The sequence below is a fragment of the Gouania willdenowi genome, chromosome 13 (assembly GCF_900634775.1).
Source record: "Gouania willdenowi chromosome 13, fGouWil2.1, whole genome shotgun sequence".
Lineage (NCBI taxonomy): Eukaryota > Metazoa > Chordata > Actinopteri > Blenniiformes > Gobiesocidae > Gouania > Gouania willdenowi.
Genome location: NC_041056.1, coordinates 7,903,221 through 7,925,868, shown reverse-complemented (window position 1 = coordinate 7,925,868; position 22,648 = coordinate 7,903,221). Strand labels below are relative to the sequence as shown.

At 35.2% G+C, this 22,648-nt stretch overlaps 1 protein-coding gene across 1 annotated transcript in view; it reads left to right on the top strand.

The window, feature by feature from the left end:
* The window catches only part of frem2b (FRAS1 related extracellular matrix 2b), a 102,362-nt gene that overhangs the window by 5,268 nt on the left and 74,446 nt on the right, over window positions 1-22,648 (top strand). Inside the window, exon 2 of the mRNA XM_028465645.1 lies at window positions 951-1,040. Coding sequence (XP_028321446.1) covers window positions 951-1,040 — 90 coding nt within the window. The remainder of the gene's footprint in view (window positions 1-950; window positions 1,041-22,648) is intronic.

The window sequence follows — 22,648 nt, the reverse complement described above, 5'->3', positions numbered from 1 at the left end:
TAATCTTAATGATGTAGTTTTTCTTTATTTGTTTTTTTCTTTTACATACAAAATGTTATTTTACATAATTACAATTGTTAGACCCCTTTAGGTCTAGCAATTAGGGATGCAGCATAACCAGATGTAAAATAGTAAACCAGAATAATTTATTTAATAATTTACCAAATAGTGCTGTTTAAATCAAATAAACAAGTGAAACTAATCACAGCTCTGAGGCAAAAACCCAACGAAGAGCAACACCTTGCAATTCAAACAAAAAAGTACAACTAAGAAAATCACAATGTGCAAAATGACTATATAGAAGGGTTCAAACAAAAACGCGTGGATCATAAAAAATTCAAGCATTGTATAAAGATGACTATCAGAAATGGAATGAGGCACGATGCTTTGTCATAGAGCAAATCAATGTTGTGGCTTTAAACAACACAGGAGCAAACAGAAGTGAAATCCAAACCAATCTACAGGCAGTGTGAAACACTTTCTCCCCTCATGCCTGTTCAATATTTTAAGAGTTCTCACTAGAGCAAACAGACTGCAATATATACGCCATCTCCTGGGTCTTCAAATATCTTATCTATGCATTTCTTTACATCAGTCCTTTTTTTTTAATGTTTGAAAAAGGATTTTTCTAAAATAAATTATTGATTGCGGCATAGTGTAAACCTCTGTGTCCTGAACCACACATTTTCAGGATGACAAACTCGCTGATCTCAATGAGTCTCTAGAGAACAACAAGCGTAATTCAGAAGTGATGAATATATCGCCTTCTTTGCCAAGCAACACGAACACTATCAGCATGTATATTTCATTATGGAGGTGGATGTTAGTGGTGTGTAGTGGATAATTCAACTACGCTTTCCTTCTGTCTTTCTTTCTTTTTAGTTCAATCAAACTCGGCAACAAGTAATAATGTGGTTTTATTTAACTAAAGCAAACTTTCTTTCTTCCAGCCGATATAGACGACATGAAGATGTGTTACATTCTGAGAAAAGGCGTCAATGCTACAAGTGACGTGTTTACTTTCTCCATTGAAGATAATGGTAAGTTGTTTAATTTCTAATTATTCTTTAGTCCTAAACCTGTCCTTCTTTCAACACTGTCTCGTTTTGAAAAAAGTCCATTTCTTTATTGCATTTGCACTTTCCTATTAAAAGGAGTTATAATAATGCTTTTCGTTTATAAAAGTGCCAGAGGGATACCTTACATCATGACAATAAAATACCATAATAGTAGTTGTAACAATAAAAACTGAATTAAAATATATTTAAAACAAACGGTGCAGTTGTGGTCAGAGGGAGTAGGCAATTTAAGACAGATGGGTTTTAAGTTTTATTTTAGAGGTGGGCAAATGTTATCAAAGTAAGAGCAAAAAATAAATAATTATACAAATGTTTTGTATTTTTGTGTTTTAGGTCTCATTCTTTGATTGTTTTGTCAGTTTTTCCCTCCCTTTTTACGCATTTTTGTTGTCGTCTTTTCGTTTTTTGTGCATTTTTTTTGTTATTTTCCAATGTTGCAGTCATTTTGTTGTCATATTTATTGTCATCTTGTGTGTTTTTGTCATGATCTTGTTAATTTCTCTGTCAACTTGTATATTGTCTTCCTATTTTTTGTTTTTGTTTTGTGTTTTTTAGCAGTAATTTTGTGTTTTTTTGTTTGTCTAGTATATTTTTCTGTGATATTGCATTGTTTTGAAGTCATTGGGTGCATTAACTTTAGTGGCTACACCAAATTAGGCCACCAGTTGCCTATGTCAGTTTTAAAGCGTTAAAAATCATTTTGTGTATTTATGGTCATTTTTGTTAATATTTGTTGTCATTTTCCGATGTTGAAGTCATTTTGTTGTCATATTTGTCGTCATTATGCATGTTTTTGTCACGATCTTGTTCATTTTTCTGTCATCTTGGATATTGTTTTCCTATTTTCTTTTTTTTGTTCTCGTTTTGTGTTTTTTTAGGAGTGATTTTGTGTATTTTTGTTTGTCTAGTGTATTTTTCTGTAATTTTGCATTGTTTTGAAGTCACTGGGTGTATTCACTTTGGGGACTATACAAAATTAGAGTGAATGCCGCCAGTTTCCCATGTCTATTTTAAAGTGAATCATTGTACGGAGGTGGGGTGGGAGTGAGTTTCAGAGCTGGGGACAGTTTGTAACAGGGTGGGCAGAGGGCACATAAGAGAGATGAATGAAGAAAGAGGATCTGAGGCCGCTGGCAGGTGTGATAATAGGAATGGGATCAAAGAAATGTGGAGGGGCGAGGTTTTAAATGGCTTTATAGGCAAGGAGGAGGAATATTTTTGATGTTGATACAGTGTGTGAAGGGAAGTCTGTTGTAGAGTAGTTGCGAAGTATAGTCTATTTTCTACCCTCATTCCAACAGTCCTGATTGTCTATTGTCTGTTTGATTAAAATATATCATAATATCAAAGTAATTCTCAATGGAAGTGATACAGTAAATGTCAATCCTACAGCATCCGCTACTAATTACTCATTGTTATTTTAAGTAATGATTGATTTGCTTGGTAACTAATTAGAAGAGCAGTTAGTGACCTTTCCTCAGCTTTTCCAATATGTATTCATGCACCACCTCAGTAAATGGATGAAGGTTATAAAGAAAGACCAATTTATTTGTATAGCACATTTCATACACAAGGCAATTCAATGTGCTTTACATGACCTTTTAACTTGATTTTTTTAAAATGTTCACATTGGATGCTGACTTTAGGTCTGCTGCCAGTTTGTTCCACTTCTTTGCAGCATAACAACTAAAAGCAGCGTCACCATGTTTGCTGTGAACTGTGTCCTTAGATATGAGAGACCCGCTGGGTTCATACCTGACTAACGTCTCACTGATGCACTCTGGACCAAATCCATTAACAGATTTAAACATCAGCAGTTGAACTTTAAAGTCTATTCTAAGACTGACTTGAAGCCATTGTAAAGACTTTCACTCTGGAAATGTTCTTTACATAGGCAGAATTTGCGATTCTTTCCAGGGGGGCAAACGAAAAAAGAAATAAAAAATTCAATGTATAGACTGTATTGATATTCGTACCAACCACAATGTGTATAACATATACAGTAACACAAAAATTATTAGTAACATAATTGATAATGTTGATTGCGAAAATGTGCGTCGGCGCGTCATTTAATGTTGTAAATTCATGATAAAATCAGGGTGGCCACTTTCTGCTTCATCTTTGCTGCAGTACCATAACATGAAGTGCTGGGCACAGTGTCACTTCACCATTTACATTGTGAAGAAGAATTGCGCAACAGAAGAAGAACCAACCTAAAGCCTCAAAAGTTGGAACCATTTCACTGAAAACTTATGATAAAACTTGTGATGCTTTTATGGTTTTTTTAGGTGGTAGAAGGCTTTTAAAAAAAAAAAAAAAAAAAAAGTCATTTAATCTGACTGCTGATTGTCAAATCTGAGTCAATCAGAATACCAAGATTTGGGACTTGGTCTTTAGCTTTTAGCGATTGAGACCCTGCTACCATAGACAATCACCTCCATCTTGTCATGAATTCATTCATCAAGTAGTTGACCTTTTTAAGCATTCACACAACACCCCCATGAGACCGTAATCATCTGGGTTCACTGATAGATATAGTTGTGTGTCATCTGCGTAGTACTGATAATCAACCTTACAGTTCTGTAGAGTTTGACCTAAAGGAAGCACATGAAGGCTGAACAGAAGGCCAGTTTGCCCCGTCAGCAAGGGCAGTGTGTGACAGCGTGTCCTTTCTGCTACCCTTCAACTGTGATAACCGCGCACAAAAAGCTCCTCTAATTAAGTCCATTTTTCCCCCAAGCCCCTCAGAAAGCCCTGTACTCGTTTTCTTATTTTCCATTTGTTAGGACTAATCTGTGGTTTCAGTGTAATAACACACAGGTTAAATCAATGCGAGCAGGGGGACAATGGCTAATAAGTAATGACTAAAACACAGAAGCTGATCATTAAATGATGGTTCTCACACTGAGATGGTGGCAAGTGAGACGATGCAGAACACTTTGTCGTATCTCCACTTTTCTTTCTTTTCTAATGGATCTCTGCGGGCGCCTCTCCCACTGTCACTTTCCTTCTCTTTGTAAATTGCATGATGTGTGTGATGGCAAATCCGTGTGACACACTGGTAGTTTTTTTTACAGAAGTGGCAATTAGAGACACTGAATAAAAGGTTTTACTTCACTTTGAGAAATAATAATAATAAGCTTATGTCTCATCATTTGATGGTTGTGTGATTTAAAGTCACACATATAGATCTCTCAAATGTCATCCTTTCACGTGGGGATTGAGCTTTGTGCTGATTAAGACTGTAAGAAAAAAAATGATTCTGCAAAATATTGCGATATTTTACAGCATCTTATCCATTCAAGAAATGTCCAAATCAATTTTTTTTATCTTGTTTTTTCACGGAAAAAAAAAAACCATTGCGCTAAAATAAAATCTACATGTCTTGCACATGTAGTGGATTTGTCAATAAGAATTACTTTGACAATCAGATAATCACTTGTTTTCGATATTGGTACTTGAATTACAGTTGGTTACCAATTACTTGTTTGTGCAAGTTTTAAAAAATTAAATAAATTGTATTACATACCATTCTGTACTTGTAAAGGGTGAAATATGTAATTATTGATATTGCAATATATATATTGTGATGTATAGTGTATTATTTAATATTAGGATATATCGTATCGTGACATGAAAATCGTGAACCGTATCGTATCTTCAGATTCACGGCAATGCACACCCCTAGTGCTGATATGGAAATTATACAGCAAATTGGAAAATGTGACTGATTTGATCAATCTTTAATCTGTGACATGTTGCGATGCAGCTCGTCAGTTTATCGGTCAACATAAACAGGATTTAATCTGTGCCGATGGAGTAGCTGAATGCTATTCTCTGACACACAGCTGCCCTGTGTCCTGTTAACTGATGGAATACACTCCTCCACCCTTTTCATCACCAGGCGTCTCTTGCTGGTGGTTTGAAAGTGAAAAGCTGCTTTTCATGTCTTGTATCCCTGGAGGTTTTACTCACAGCTGTGACGACCCTGGAATGAGCATTCGATCAGAATGTGTTCATCCATTACCAGCTCATTAAGATTAAGTAGGATTTTAGTGTCACTTTGCAACATTATTCTAAAGCAGGGGTGTCAAACTCATTTTAGCTCATTGGTCAAATATAGACCAGTTTTATCTCAAGAAGGGTACAGATTTTTTTTGTGAGAAAACAAGCAATTTCAACATTACTGTATCCTAGTTTGCACTTCTACGTATACATAAAACACAAAATATGCAAAAAACCGACATTAACCAAGCAATAAGTGACAGATATCAGTCCCAACAGGATCTTCACTCTAAATTTCCGAGATGTTGTGACTGATTTTACTTATTTAAGGGAAATATTATAGAATAATTTGAGGAAAATTGAAGGATTTTGTGAGAATTTTGAGTTTTTTCTCAACAGTTTAACATTAAAAATGACTGCAATCATGTGATATAAGCACCAGGAAAACTGTGAGCCTCTTCAAATATTGTTGAGTTTAATTCATACAATTATTCATGGTTTCTCTGTCATTTTTATTTTTCTCCTGCGGGCCAAGTTGGATGCTCCAAAAGGGCAAGATTTCGCCCCGGGGCCTCGAGTTTGACACGTTTAGAGTGTTGCATGACATCCCATGTTTCTACTTCTGACCAAGCTTCCCTACATTTGTTTTATCATCACACCTGATTAATGACATATGACCAGGGGTCACCAACGTTTCTGAAACTGTCAGCTACTTCATAGGTACTGAATGTCCGAAGGGCTTCCAGTTAGAAAAACAATTGTTAAATACTAAATATTCACGGTTCCACTTTAATTATTTTAAGTAAATAAGGAACTTCAATGCAACACTTTATTTCTTCTTATTTTACTATCTTCTATCAAACAACTTTTAATTAATCGTAAAACATGTAACATTTGTGAAATTGAACAATTAGTTGTTAATTATGGCCAAATGTGTATGTGTTTGAAGGTTGGATGTACAAAGAGGTGTACATATTCTATAGTGTTATAAAGAGGTATATTTACAGGTGCAAAGTAAAATAGCGTGTATGATTTCCCTGGTTTAATTCTATGGGACATGCACATTTTTTGCAATCGTTTTGTGTGTTTTTTGAGCCTTTTTGTATATTTTTGTGCATTTCTGTTGTCGTTTTGTGTACTTTTTGTTTAAATAGAATATAATATATATATATAATAATATATTATTTTGTTTTATTTTACTCATTTAGTATATTTTTTATTATAGATACTGTACCTTATGTTTGGTAAGGGCGTGTTTTGTGATGTGTGTGCGTGACACAATGTTTTAGTGAAAATAAACATTTAAAGATGATTACTTTAATACTAAAACATTATCAGGTGCAGCAGTATTTAACTCTACTTAGTACATAAGTATCTTAGATGGAGCTCATTGGTGCCTGTGGGCACCGTGTTGTTGACCAGTGTTCCTCACATGTGGCTACGTGTACCCCTTGGGGTATGAGGCAGCACTACGAACAACTTTTGGATGAACGACAGGTAGAGTTTAACAAATGTTAGAGATCGTCGCCAGACTACATCAATAAGAGAGTTTTTGTTGTTGTTGAGTGAATAATTTATCTGTGAGGCGTACTCTTTGTCTTTATCTGATGAACAATTATTGTCCCGAGCAGCTTTATCTTACAGTAATTAATTTATTTTAATGTCTAACTCCAAGTACTTGCATCAGGGCTTTAGTTATCTTTGCTGAGGCTTGAGTTTTGTTTTTCCAGCCTAATGTCAGGCAGTCATTTTTTCAGCAAATGGTGCGTTTGAAACTGATATTCAAATCGACATTGATCCTTCCTTTTATTCTTGTATTGTTAGTTGCGGTTCAGCATCAGTAGCGCAGCATCACAGTGTAGAACCAGCTGATGGGCTTTGTCCAGAAGTGCTTATTATGCAAATGAAACTGTCTCATATTCTCTTATGTCCTGTAGCCTAACGTCTAAATTAGCTTTCATTCAAGCATGTCTGATCCAACGAGGGAGCTACTGCCAGTTATAAACTAACGCTTGTTGGCTCACTACTAGAATTAACCAAACAGGCTCATTTCAAAGATCACTCACTGAAAAATAGTGGCAACTATTGCAATTATTAATACACCAGTTTAGTGTTGTAGCACAGCTATCAGGCTCCTTCCTAAAGTTCTCAGTGTTATTAATCGGTGAGAAGAAGTGCATGGGAAAGAAAATGAATACTATACTTTTTCATTCTTTGAGCTATTGGCAAAAGAATAGTTTGGGATTTTCTGCCTGCTCAGCTTTAAATGCTTAATAACAATAAACGGTAGAAGTGTCGAGACTTTTCTCTAGTGCTGTTTGTGAACGTTTTCATTAATAACCACAGAGGTCTGTAAAGGGAGCTATGAATGTGCAGATCTTTGTTTGCAGCTGTGTGAAACCTAACGTGTTCCAAAGCAAAAAATGTCTGTAATTACTTTAATTTGATTCCCAGACAGCTGTGTGTGCGCGTGTGTGTTTGTGTGTGTGTTTGTGTGTGTGTGTCTGTGTGTGTGTGTGTTCACACAGAGATAAGTAACTTTTATCACAGTGGGACGGTCACAGAAATGTGATTGTCTGATCCCAGTGCCATAATATCAATATTTATGTCAGTATTTAGAATAATGACCAAAAAAAGGGTTTTGTCTCTGTCATTTTGTGATGTTTTAGTGTTGTTAGTGTTGTGTGTTGTTTTGTAAGTTGTTGGTCATTTGCTGTTGGTGTTTTTTTGTCATTTTGTGTATTTTTTGTAGTGATAGATACATCGGCTGGCCGATATTATCGGTTGATTGTTGCGTTTTTTTATGTGAATCGTAGAGATGTAACGATTCACTCAACTCCCGATACGATTCAATTCACGATACTGGGTTCACGATACGATTCTCTCACGATTTATTTTACAAAATGGGACTGTAGACAAAATTTTTTTTTTGGGAAAAAAACTAGAAAATACTGTATTATTTTCCTTTTATATTTCATTGTCAAAAGAATTCCTTGATAAACATTTCAAAACAATGCAATTTAACTAAAAATAAATCTTGAATGAAATAAATAAAGGAATAATAGAAATGAAAATGAAGCCTATTAATTTAAATTCTGGTTCTATAATAAACAATGCAAAACTGCATAATAGTTCTTTTTCTTTTTAAAAGTGCAACTGAAAATGTATTTTGTGCCTTAACAATTGGACTTTAAAAAAAAACCGTCTTTGCACTGATTTACGTCATATTTGTTTGGACCAGCAGAGGGCGCTGGTAACACAGTAGTCGGTTGGCATGCAGAAATTCTTGCAGTGAAGAAGATAAGCTATGCTAGCAGACAGAGTTAATAGAAAAACGTGACTTTTACAGATATTCAAGTAATATTACAGATATTCTTTTGGTGCTAAAGGGGTAATGAATCATTTATTAACATATTTAAGAGTAGAAGGCGGCCAGAAAGTAAGTATTAGCAGACTCCGCCCGCCGCCTACACTTGTGGATAGCGCCCCCTGCTGGTTAAAAAAAAGTACTGCGATTCAGTTTTCAGAAAATCGATATCAACCGTGATACCTATGAATCGATTTTTAACTGCCTTACGATTAATCGTTACATCCCTAGTGAATCGGCATCGGCCGATGCGGGCTAGTGCGTTCGCTGATCCGCATTATTTACAGAGAGTAAAAATTGTTCTATGTCACCTTTGTTCATTTCAATAAAAATGTTCCTTTTTTAAAAATTGAGACTCGTACCATTTGTTATCATCATTGTGTAATTTTTATGATGTAAATTGAGGGAGCGAAAGTAGTTTCGGCTCCAAATATCGGCTCAAGAAAATCGGTAGTCTGTCCCTAATTATTTGGTTATTTTTGGGAATGTTTGTTGTCAATTTGTGTGGTTTATGAGTCATTAGAAGGTGTTTTATTATTTTGGGCATTTTTTTTTTTGTCATTTTATTAATTTTTCTTGTCAACTTGTGCAATTTTGGAGTTATTTTCTATAGTTTTGTTGTTCTTTTGTGTATTTTATCCTGTCATTTTGTTCAATTCTGTTGTCATTTCGTGTTTGGAATCATTTTGTATATACGTTATTATTTTGTATATTTTTGTTTTCATTTTGTGTATTTTTGGAGTCTTTATATGTTTTTATTGTTACTTTTGCCTACATAATGTGCATTTTGATTTGTTTTTGGTGTTTATTTTTAAGTTATGTTGGAGTTCATATTCTTTCCAACTTCTTGAATTACATTTTATGAACATTCGGGGCCTCACAAAATTAGACTGAGGGCTGTGTGTGGGCCCCCGGGCCACCAGTTGCTCATGTCTGCTCTGAAATGTTCTGTTGACATTTGTTGTTTGCTAATTGCTTCAGTCAGGTGGGCTGTGGGCTTCCCCTTGTCTCGTGGGGATTCAGGTGCTTTTAGGTGAGCTTACCTGAGCTCACAAAGGCTCGGGCATTCCCAGGTTTGTGTTTGTCGTACTACAGCCTCCAGCCTTTCAATCAGCATCACTGCACTTCCTAACGACAGACACGCTGCTGTGGTTTTTGTTTTCCACTCTCGTTACATTATATCTTTCATTCACCGTGCATCAGCAAAAGCTTTTTTAATCGCTCAGCTCGAGTCCCAGGGTTTCCCCCACAAATGTCCCCCTGGTTCCCATTCAGCTAATGAGCCTGAGCCCACATTAAAAATGTACAGTGTCACCAGTTTATGTTTGTGGTGAGTGGCATCTGCAGCAGGGTTGGGTTCAATTACATTTTTAAATTACAATTACTTCTTCAATTATCCATGTTCAGTTTCAACTCAATTACGATTAGGTTGATCGACATTTTTCCCAATTACAATTCAAATGAATTATTATTTTCCCCCTAAAAGTCAATTACAATTGCATTCTCAATTACTAAAGTTAAAATAAAATTGATCAAAATAACTATTTTATTGAATAAGCCCATAAAACTTAACCTTCCACTAGTGTTAGCTTTCTGTTAGCATGTCTTTTGATAACAGGTGAGTTGGACGCATGTCTTTAAATTAGCTGTAAAATACTGGTTACTTTGGTGTGATTGTATGAGCCTTTTTTCTGTCAGTATACCCCTCATTTTTAAATGTTTAAATGCTTTATTGATCCTTAAGAAAACTGACAGGTAAACTTGATATGAAACTTATTTTAATAATTGTTAACCAGTGACCACGTATGTCAGCCATAGAACTATGAAGTGGTTCCCCTGTTTTGCGTTAAAATAACTTGTTAATGACAGTTATATATATATATATATATACTGTATATATATATATACTGTATATATATATATATATGTTTTCAAGCCAATTACATTGTCATTTATCTGAACTCAATTACAACAACCAAATTTTTCCCGTTACAATTACAGTTATAACAAGAATATTTGCATTTCCTGAAGAAAATGCAAGTGAGGATGCAGGTGCAGGTAGCTTAGCACTAGCTAGCATTAGCCTTGGTATTAGCTAGCATTGGCATTATCTAGATTTAGCATTATCTAGCATTAACATAGCTTTGCACAGTATTAGCCTAGCAATAGCATTAACGTAGCATTAGCGATGCATTCACCTAACAATAGCTGAACATTAGCAATAGAGTCGAAAAAAGTTGAAATGGTTTTAAAAAAATGTGAAAAAATTTTAAATGGGTTGAAAAAGTGGAAAAACATTTAAATGGGTTGAAAAAGTGGAAAAAACATTTAAATGGGTTGAAGGCACTGAACAGGTTAAAGGTTGAATGGTCAAAATCAGTTGAAGAATGGCTGGGGATGAAGGGCTTGAAAGATGAAAAAGATGACATTTCCAAAAGAAATGAATGGGAAAGAAAAAATATAAGTCAAAAAGTTTAATAGTTACAAATTAAGAAGCTTTTTGAGTTTTTTGTTAGCTTATTTGTCAAAATCGGAAAAACGGTGTAGGATTAGCAACGACGGAAGAAAATACAGATAATAGCCTCCATAATCCTCACTAATTACGTCGTAATTGTAATTAATGATCAATTGTGCGATTGCAATTAGAATTGACTCCAACTCTGGTCTGCAGTTTACAAAACAGTCATTTCTTCCTTAGCATCTGTAACAAAGGAATGTCCTACTCTCCACTACTGAGCCTATACCTCCATCAGTGTGTTTAGTTTGTTTTTTCAGCGAGATAAGTTCACCTTTTCATTACCTAATACATCCTGTGAAGCCTGCAGAAACATTTGATGTATTGGTTGTCAACATCTTCCATGTTATCAGTGTGTAATCGCTCATGGCGCTGACTGCATTCTCTATTTCCCCTTGTCTACACTGCTGTTCTATTCCAGGTTAGGAGGGATTATATTACCGCTCACGGCGTGCTGGTGCACAGCAACACTAGCGTAGAACATGCACTCACATGTGAATCCAATGTACACTTAATGCACGGTTGATGCCTCAGCGTTTTTTCTTTGCTTCCTCTGTATTTTTCCTGCGGGGTTGTGACATTCCTCCGTCCTTGGGAGAAATCATATAAATCAAACACCAAGGCTGCAAATTACATATCTGGTCAAAGTTGTTGAGTTTTAAAGAGATTTCAGGATGTTGGTGTGTGAGTTCACAGTCCATCTGTATTTCAGCTGATAAAATATTAGGTGTAGTCGTGTTTTATTGTTTTGGAAAATGGTCGAGTAATAAAACATCTGCGAGTTGATTACAGAGCTATTCAGAGGTAACAGCTGGTTCACTTTGGGGATGAAAAATGGAGTCGCAGGAAGGATTTTGGCAAATTATTTTAGCTAGTGAAATCTGTGTCCCCCCAACCGGTGCCATATGTTGGCAATAGCTGATGAAGTGTAATAGTTCTAACACCACATTGGATTCAGGGTTCATTTTGCTGACTAGACATTTTCATCATACGATGTTAAGGTTTCATTTATTCAGATCACTTTTTTCAGAAGATTTACTTTGAAATGTACATAGATCTCCTGACATGTTTCGTCAGGCTTCCTCAGAGGCATCTACTGATTGCTTTTTTTTGTCTTTATGAGTTCTTTCGAGAGAAGGTCATCGGGCGACAGGGGGCGTGGCCAGTCTGAGTGAACTCTAAAGTTGGCCACGCCCAGAAATAACTTGTAAGGACACATGAAAGTGATCAGTTGATGCCTCTGAGGAAGACTGACAGTTGGCAGTCGAAACATCTCAGAAATTTACTTTGATCTTCTAAGTACATTTTTGGAAAACAGTTCAAATCAATGAAACCCTAACATATTATTTAAAAAAAATCAGACAAATTGAACTTGCTGGAATTATAATTTTTGCAAGTTGACATAAATTAACAAGACTGACTAATTATAAAAGAATGATGAAAACAATCAGAATATATTGATATTAGAAATCACACGGCCCCGCTGTCTGTAAACTTCCTATTGGAGTGAAACATTCATCCTGATATTTAGATCATTTGGCAGCTTTTTTCGGTTAAAATGCCAATTTCTGCTGCTTTTGTTTGCTCTAAATAATCAGGAAAAGGTAAAGATGCTAATATAAACCTCTTGTTTACCAAAAGAGGATAAAAACAGTGACCACAGAGGTTGGCAGTTCAAACTATGTGGTTTTGTAGTAGACAATGAAGCAGAGAAGAAGAGCTCTCCTAAGGGGCCTTAACTTCCAATTAAACAGTGCGTAGCTGATGCTCTGATGGCTTTTTTTTTTTTTTTTTTAAATCAAGGTTAAAGACATTTCTATTCAACACTGCTTTTAATTAAACAATCACTAATTAATTCAATATTATCCTGTTTTATTGAATTATTTTGTTTTAGTTGTTTGGATTTTTCCTCATTTATAATTAGATTTTTCATGGTGTGCTCACTCTACTATGATGCTTGTGCTTTGTTTTGTGTAAAGCATAGGGCTGGGCAAAAAAATCGATTTAATCGTTTAATCAAATTTGTAGATAAAAACGATTTTTATTTAGCAAATTTGAGTTATTATATATATATATATATATATATATTTTTTTTTTTTTTTAATAAAAAAATAAAAAAATTCCCCACCACAGTTTTTTTCGGACTTTTTCGGATTCTGATGTCATCCAGCCCTCTCTTTGTTTACATTTGTTTACCCTTTGAGTAGGCTATATGTGCCACAGACATGTTAATTTTTTTATTCACACTATGCTGAGATGCTAAGGGAAGAGTTTATTTTTTTAATGGTAATATGTTGTAAAATATGTAGTTATCTGATTTCTTAATCAGAAAATTTAAGCTACTGTGAAGTTGCTGTTGCACTTTTTTTTTGTTTAGGCACAATTGCCCAGCCCTAGTAAAGCACTTTAAATCATCCTGTACATGACATGCATTTTAAAACTTGACTTGACTAAAACCTTAATGTCCTTTAGTTGACTAAAACTATATCTAGTGATGACTACGTTTTGACTAAAACAGAGTTGCATTTTAGTCCCAAAACTTAATAAAAAATTGCTATGAAAACTAACAGTCATTGAATTGCCGAATAGTTTCTAAGGTTTATCTGTATATTATTAAGGCTATTAAGCTTAATTATGTGAATACAATATGTAAATATTTACTGCTGTAATGAACCTAACAGGTTATCTGTGCAGAAGAAAAACATATTTATGAAGTTCTATAAGGTTTAAGAAAAAACAATTTAAAAAAACAACTATTTTTATTGTTTGTGAAAAGGCCAAAACATGTTGTTAATAAATGTTATTGCTGTCTTACAGATTAGATATGGACTGAGATAATTAAGGCTTTTTTCCTTTGTTTTCCCCGTGTTTCTGTTTGCGTCGTGTCCTATTTTCTATAGAACTTTATTTTTCTTCTACCTAGTTAGAAATTATCATCCTCTTTTTTTCAAATGTGTCAGCTATCCAGACCAAAAAATGTAATTAAAACTCTAAAAATAATAGCGAGAAAGAACATTTTCTACCATCCTTGGCTGGTTTCATTTATAAACCTGTGCACTGATTTGGCCTCATTTCCTTTTTAAAAAAAAAACCTAGGAAGATGTTTGCAGATTTATTTATTCGTTTCCCTGGTTGTCCTGATGTGCTACAGAAGTTTATTTGCGGCGCCACATTTGACAGAGAAAAGGCAAGTTTCCAAAGGTACACAGTCCAGGTCCAGACTTGTTCCGTGGATGATGATATGTGTCGTCATTTGTGCCTCAGGATATCACTTTTAGCAGAGCTGTGTTTGTTCTCACTCTGGATTGGAAGATAATCCCCCTAATGTGGAAGATATTAGACCAGACCTAATAATTCTTTGAATTTTCATGGATTCTCAAATAAAGACATTGCATTATCGCTGAAAAGCATGTGTCTTAATATCTTGGGAAAACATATTTTTTTAACATTAATCCCCATATATATATATATATATCTTCCTGTGTAATTGATAACTAGACTTATTTTTTAAAAGTTGAAAACAGTGGTTTGTTTTGTGCACGTTAACAGATATAGATCTTTGCACATATACGTAGACAGATTGTATTGATTTTCCTGTGTTGTTGGATTGGAAAATGTTTGCCTCTGGGATAAATCTGGTTTTATAGGGAGACTTTCGTTTAGTGTTTTTGGTTTTTTGTTGTAGAATGAAACTATTTTTGTAATTTTAAGGCACTCTCAAACAATAGGCGTTTCATCTCCGGGAGATTTTGTTGAAAAATCTACCAACGTAGATGTTTTATTTAACGGTAACAAAGAGGTCAGCGCTCTTTATTGCCGTGAACATAGTTATTTATCAGTGTCTTCTATCACAGGATGTAGACAAACATAACCCTAATATTATGCTTTAAGTGGCACCTGCATTAATTAGGAATAAGTCTTTTTTCTTACTGGACTTTTATACTTTTGAACAATACGTCCCACAAATTATGTTGAAAAAACATTACTAGACACATTGAAACATTGTAAAAAGTGAATGACTCTTATTTAAATATCACTTAATGCATGCACAATAATTGCCAAAAAAATCAGAGGGCCTCATTATTAATATTCATGTCAGCATTGAGAATAGTGAGAATAGTGACCAAGTTTTTGTATGTTTTTTGGTATATATATGTGTATTTTGTGTTGTAGTTTTGAATTATTTTTTCAAATTTATCTTTTTATTTTTGTTTGTTTTTGGGGTCATTTTTGCGTTTTTATTGTTTCTTTACTTTTCTGTAATTTTGCATCATTTTTTTTGACTTTGTATATTTTTTTTCTCATTTTGTGTGTTTGTCATCTGGCCATTGAGCCATTAAGCGTGTTACTGTAGTTGTGTGTGTTTTTTTGTTATAATTTTGGATAGTTGTCTGTCATTTCTGTTATAATATTGTGTTTTTGTTGTCATTTTGTGTATTTCTATTGTCACCTTGTGGGTTTTGTGATTTTGGGTGTATTTGGAGTAATTTTTTGTATTTACCTGGGGGGTATAAATTAGACTGAGGGCCGGTATTTGTCCATGTCTTGTTTTTTTTGTTTTTAATTAGTATTGGTAAATACGTTTATTTAAAAGTGATTATTCGTGATTGTAACCAATGCTAAAGTTTAAACTGTAAAAAAAACAAAAAACAGATTTTGTTCACTTTTTTCCACATCAGTCTGGATAATGTCCTCCTGCGTGTGAGTCCAGCTGTGAGCTGGAGCTGGTCCTTCCATCTCGTTGCTGCATGTTAAGCTGCTGACAGCTGTTCTAAGCTTTCAGTCTCACCACTTTCGCCAGCTGAGCTCAAGTTTTTTTTTTTACCAATGCAGGGTGCACCTCTGAGGTGCCTGCATTCATTGATGCTGGCAAAAAAGAAAAGACTTCACTAATTGTCCGTCGAGGATCCAGCTGGCGGATTCTATCACCAGACGTGAAGCTGGTACACCCAAAGGCTTCATCAAAGTGTCGAGCATAAACGGCAGCTTAATTGATAATTCTTTTGTCTTTGATTTCAAGCAGGGTTTTTTCTCTCCTTTTGATTAGGGTGCTGAGACACAGACAGCAGCTTCCTCATTTGGAAATCATCAGCCTTTCAGCACATCATGAGTAGTGGTACAGTGGAGGGAAATATTTCAAAGTTTAATACAAACTCTACAGTATAATATATTATGGTTTCACTTATTCAGACGACTGTTTCTTAGGAAATTTACTTTGATCTCCTGACAAGTTTTGACTGACAACTGCCAGTCTTTGTCAGAGGCGTCTGCTTATCGCTTTGATGTTTCCTTGACTTCCATGTAGTATTTCCAGCAAAATTCGTTTCGTCTTTTTAATTTGTTAAGGTTAAGATATGCTAAGATTCATTCAGACAACTGACATGTTTCAACTGAAAGAAAACATCAAAGCGATCAGCAGGCGCCTCTGACGCAGTTGTTTGTTGAAAGGAGATCACACTTCGTCACAGGTGTCTGCTGATGGTTTTGATGTTTCCTTTGAAGTTTCCTTGACTTCCGCGTTGTAATTCCAGCAGGATTCTTTTCATCTTTTTAATTTGTTAAGGTTAAGATATGTTAAGATTTATTCAGACAACTGACATGTTTCAACTGAAAGAAAACATCAAAGCGATCAGCAGGCGCCTCTGACGCAGTTGTTTGTTGAATGGAGTGGAGTGGAGTGGATTTCCTAAGGAACAGTTGTATGAATGAATTAAACTTTAACATATTACTGAAAAAGAAGACTAAAATAATCTGAAATTACAATGCAGAAGCCAAGGAAACATCAAAGTGATCCACAGGCACCTCTGAGGAAGACTGGCAGTTATCAGTTGAAACATGTCAGAAGATGTCTGAATAAATAAAACCTTAAAATATAATTAAAAAAGAAGACTGCAATAATTTTTGCTGGAATTACTAGGCGGAAGTCAAGGAAACCTCAAAGGAAACAAAGCGATCAGCAGACACCCCTGACAAAGACTGCCAGTTGTCAGTCAAAACATGTCAAGAGATCAAAGTACAGGTAGATTTCCTAAGGAACAGCTATCTGAATAAATTAAACCATAATTTATTACTATTCAAAAAGAAAACAAAAATAATATTGCTTGAATTGATACAAACTGTGTTGAGGAGGAACGTGTAACAGTGCTCTCAGTTCATACAAGGTGTTGATAAAATCCATTTGGGGGACTGTGTGTGCTTGTGCGTTTGTGTGTATCACCACCAGCTCCATCACATGCTTTCCATAAGTGCAGCCACATAGGCAGGATGTGAGGAGTCATAGTGTTGAGAAATGGGAGTGGAAGAGCAGTCAAAAAGGAGATGAAAGATACAAGAAGTGTTGTGTTGGGTCCCAGTATTAGTGGGGGCAATGCACCGAGCTGCTTCCTTGTCGCCTCCAGCGATGGCATGAATATGCCGTTGTGTGCTATGCGCGCTCTCTAAACACTGCCTGTGTTGACAGGTTCTCGGGAACTTGCAGGTAGTAGTTGAGTTTTGCATGAAAGCAGCCTCATTTACATATGAATTGATTTTTTTTTTGGGGATGGGATATTTGACAGGATCTTGATTAGCTGTAAACACAACATGTCGCACAGGCTGTGAAACATGCAGCCCTCGGTTTCTCTACGTGGCTAAAAATACAATCTGTGTTGTTATTTAAGTCGGGGAGCGTTTTCTAGTCTGCTCTCCTCGGAAATCGACTGCACATCTCGGAAATGTCAACTTTTAACAAGAAGCTGAAACAATGTTGCCTTACTGCTGCAGTTCATAACAAAATCTATCAAAAAATAACGGTTTTACACTGAAGACGAAACACACAACATTACGACCCTGCTCTTATTAGGTTTTACTGTGTGTGGTTTTCTGCAGCTTTGCATCTTCTATGCCTGGGGTTCTCAAACTTGGGGTCTTTTTGGAACAATTTCCAGCCAATTTTTGCTTATTTTTTTTATTTTTATAATTTTTCTGCAACTACACAAAACTTGCCATATTTTAACCTATTTTCATCACTTTTTCTTGACATATTTTTGCTCCTTTTAATGCATTTTTGCTACATTACTTCCATTTCTGCCACTTCTCCATCAAATTTAAATGCCTTTTCTGCACATTTTTGGCACTTACAAACCCTTTCCACCACTTTTCCCATCTTATGTCGGACATGTTGACCTCATTATTGTCACTTTTAACCTCTTTTCACCATATTTCATGCTTAGTTTTGCCAATTTAACCATATTCACGATTTGTCATGCCCATTATTTACCAGTTTAAACCAATTGTCTCTACGTTTTAAATGAAATTTTTACCACTTTTTTGGCCACTCTATTTTGCAACTTTTAACCAATTTCTGTGGTTTTTAAAACACCATTTTACGACCTTTTCCACCCTTTTTGGTCACTTTTAACCCAATTCATTTCGGAATAAAACAAGGATTTACATCTTTAAGATGACTATATATTATAGCGGAAATGATAATAAACATCCTGAATTTATGGGATGAAAAGATTGAGAATTAGTGATTTATGCTATAGGTCACATAGGTCATTTCTTTAATAACTTTTACACAGCATAACAATAATTTAACAGGGAAAACAATAATTAGAATTTACTTGGTTGCCTTTGTGAGTCTTTAGCCTTTACTTCATCATCCAACCAATGGCCAACTTATGGGGAGGATGTTTGTGAAAAGCATAATAAAGCATCCAATTACGAACAAATAAAAAATAGCTTGATGATGAATGGGCTTACTGCTTTACTCTCGACAAGGAGTTGTTATTTTGCATCACTGAATTTATTGCCAGAACAGTATTTTTTATTAGGAGCCGGGCTGCCTAAGCGTCCAAGAACCATGTTTTTCTTCTAAAGAAACCGTACTTCCATTACGTGAAAAAAAATCACCAAATTTTACACAAAGGTCCAGTTTCATAACAGGTTGCCTCAGCTGCATAAACAGATCAATAATCCTAAAGGTGGCGCTACAACAAGCCTCTAAAGTTCAACATTTTGAAAATTAACAACAAATCAACCAAATGTGCTCAACTTTCACCAAAATGTAGCCCCAACACTGAAGAAACAGTTGTACCTTTAAACATATTAAAAACTAAAAAGTCCATCACGTCTTTGCTTTTTCAAAAACTTATTTAAAGATAGCTAAACGAATAACTATTTAATCACAAAAATAAAAATGGTATATTCCACTTTTTTGCATTTCTTTATTCCATATATACCTAGAGTGAGAGAAAAGAGTTCACTGGATAAAAAATCTGATCTGTAAACTTCATTCTTGAACAAAACAGTTTACTATGGAAACTGAAGATATTGAAGTCATTATGCATATCATTATTTCATGTTGTGTATTTTTATTTTTGTTCTGTGTGTTTTGGGAGTAGTCAGCCTTGTGCATCTTTGTTGTCAATTTGTATAATTTTCTATTATTTCATATGTTTTTGTTGTCACATTGTATATTTATCCTTTATTTTTCATTTAATTGTTGTAATTTTGTATATGTTTTTCTATCATTTTATGAGTTTTTGTTGTCATATTGTTAATTTTTCAATTATTTTGTGCTTTTTTGTTTTCATTTTTGTGTACCTTTTTTTATTTAAAAAAATTATATATTTTTTCTGTATTTATCCTGGGTGTCTGTAACATTAACAAAAGTCACATTTATTACATCACAAGCAAATTCTCTAAGAATAATCCAGAATATTGATTTTTTTATTTAATAAATAAACCCCATTTCCCTCTATCCTGTTCAAATGTGTCAAACCACAATAATTTAGAGGAAATAACGTTATTAAAGGAAGTTACACGGGAATGTTAAATGACATTTTTTCATAATTGTGAAAGATAGAGATCAATCGTCATGAAGCAGAAATTGTTTTTGAAATGATCTTAAAAGCTTTGCATCCTCAGTAAAAGGATCATTTGTTTTGCACTTGTAGATATTTATTGTGAACTCATTTGTTTTTTGTTCAGTCAACCTTTGCACATTTAGATTTTTTTCAATATTTAATATTTACATTCAATATGTAGATTTAACATTTATACATACATTATATTTTCATAAGAAATGTAAAAGATTTAAATGTAATATTTAGATTTAAGATTTAATATTCAACATTTATATTGAAATGTAGCATTTAAATTTAGATTTAATATTTTGATTTAATACTGACATATTTTTACGGGAAAAGAAAATTTCACTAACACTGCTGGAAATCTGGTCAAAGGCAATATAAATAAATGTTTTTTAAGTATGGTTTGTGGCTAAACTTGCTGATTATTTTAGTAAAATCTTTACTTTTTTGTCTGTCTGGTTTTTTTTTTTTTTTTTAGTTATTTCCATTTACAAAAGTTTTCCCACTTTTTCTATCTGGAGATACATGTTCTTTGTGGATTTTTGCAAGACGGAAATATGTGAAATACATTTGATATTTGTACTTTTGAAGTACGGTGTTGAACTGCTGAAGTCAGCATCTAATTTTAAAATCCAAATAAAAAAACTGAGAGGGATACTTATACTTATACTTATTTTATTTTTTTTAATCATGTAAAGCACATTGAATTCCCTACACAAAAACATCTGCCTTGCTTTGCTTTAAGGAAGTTTTATTGTGGTGGGAGAATCTGGAGAAAACAACTCAGTCTGCAGTGGATCTTCTCACATTTTGTGCCGAGCTAAACAGCTGAAGAGTTTTTTTCAAGTAAAACCACTTTTCACTCCATCTCCTCGTCCTTCGTCTTCTTCTTCTTCTTCTTTGTCCTGTTCCTTCTCTTTCTTGGCTTTCCACTTGTGGCGGCGAGCACTTTTAGCTCAGCGTTTTCCTTCACTAGAAGCTCCATTTCTTGTGTTTTTTTCTCCTTTTCCTCGATCAGAGTGAGATGTTGGGTCTGAAGAACTCCATACTGAGTGTCCCACTCAGCGTCTTTGTTCCCCAAGGTGGAAATCTGTGTCAGGAGATCACAGTTCTCATTCGTCAGGGCTATAACTTGTTTTGTTGTTTCCTGGCGTTCGTCGGTGAGCTTTTCCTCATATTCCTTCTGAAGGTCAATCATTCTATCCACTGTGTCTTCCTCCAGAGGAGGAGACAGTGGAACGATCCCATTGTGGTGTTGAACATCCATTAAAGAGAGGATCTCCTCATCTTTCTTTTCCAGCTCAGTGTCCGTTGTCTTCTCCCTTTCTGCTCCATTCAGAGACACATTATCATCAAAGATGCAGTTTAATGCATTCCTAATGTGCTCCAGTCTCCTGTTTCCCTGTTGGAGAGTTTTATTTAAAGACAGGATCTCCTGATCTTTCTTCTCCATCTCAATATTCTTCTCCTTCACCCATTCTGCTTCCATCAGGGACACAGTATCCTGATGGTAGCTGTTGAGCCTACACACTTCACTCTCCATGTTCACCACTCTACTGTTGGCCTGCTGGAGAGTTTTCTTTAAAGAGAAGATCTCCTCATCTTTCTTCTCCAGCTCAGTGTTTATCTTCTCCCATTCACTTTTCATGTTCTCCACTCCACTGTTGGCCTGTTGGAGAGTTTTCTTTAAAGAGAGGATCTCCTCATCTTTCTTCTCCAGCTCAGTGTTCATCTTCTTCTCCCATTTTGCTTCTATCTGGGACACAGTATCCTGATGGTTGAGGTTGATAGTATGCACTCCATGCTCAATGTGCTCCAGGTCACTGTCGGCCTGTTGGAGAGCTTTCCTTAAAGAGAAAATCTCCTCATTTTTCTTCTTTCGCTCAATGCTCGTCTTCTTCCCCCATTCAGCTTTCACCTGAGACACAGTATCTTGATGGTCCTGGTTGAGCTTACGCACTCTATGCTCAATGTGCTCCAGGTCACTGTCGGCCTGTTGGAGAGTTTTCTTTAAAGAGAGGTTCTCCTCATCTTTCTTCTCCAGCTCAGTGCTCATCTTCTTCTCCCATGCTCTCATCCGAGACACAGTACCATCTAAGATGCTATTGAACTCACACCGAATTTCGCTCATTGAGCTGCTAGACCCGTTCTTCCCTTTTTCCCTCTTACTGCAGACCCCCTGCATTCCACCTCCATCTTCGACCATGTCATCCATGATTCTGATTCAGTCTCCAAACTTTCCTCTTGAAGAAGACTTCTACCAGTCCTTTGTGCAGTCAAGCAGAAAATCTGATACACACTCAATGTGCTGTTGGGTCCTTCCACAAGAATCGCTCCCTTCCTGTTAAAGGATATAAACTCAATGCAGTTTAACTTGTAATGACTTCTATCTCACCGATTATCAAAGTCACACTGAGCAGGCTTTGATATTTTAGAACACTTATGACTCAAAGTTCCTTTCATCTTTTAGAACTCATGTGACTCAAATTGACTTTCATGTTTTTAGAACACAAATGCCAGAGGCAGAATGTTCCAAATGTTCCACATGAACAGGGGGATAAAATAAAAGGTTAAGGAGGACCGTACCATTATATGTACCATTACATGTATTCATGTAAAACAGAAGAAGTCGCTGCTTTGTGTGATTTTATTTTTTAGTCACTAAATTTTGACTTATTTTCTCGTGGTTTACAGTCAGTTTCACAAAATTTAGCACAGACTCAGATGAAGCAACAAACAAAAAATCTTTAAAATGAGAAAGTCTGCACTCGTCTGTTTAACAATGAGAAGAAAAGCCATATTTTTTGTATGTATATAAAAAAAGAAT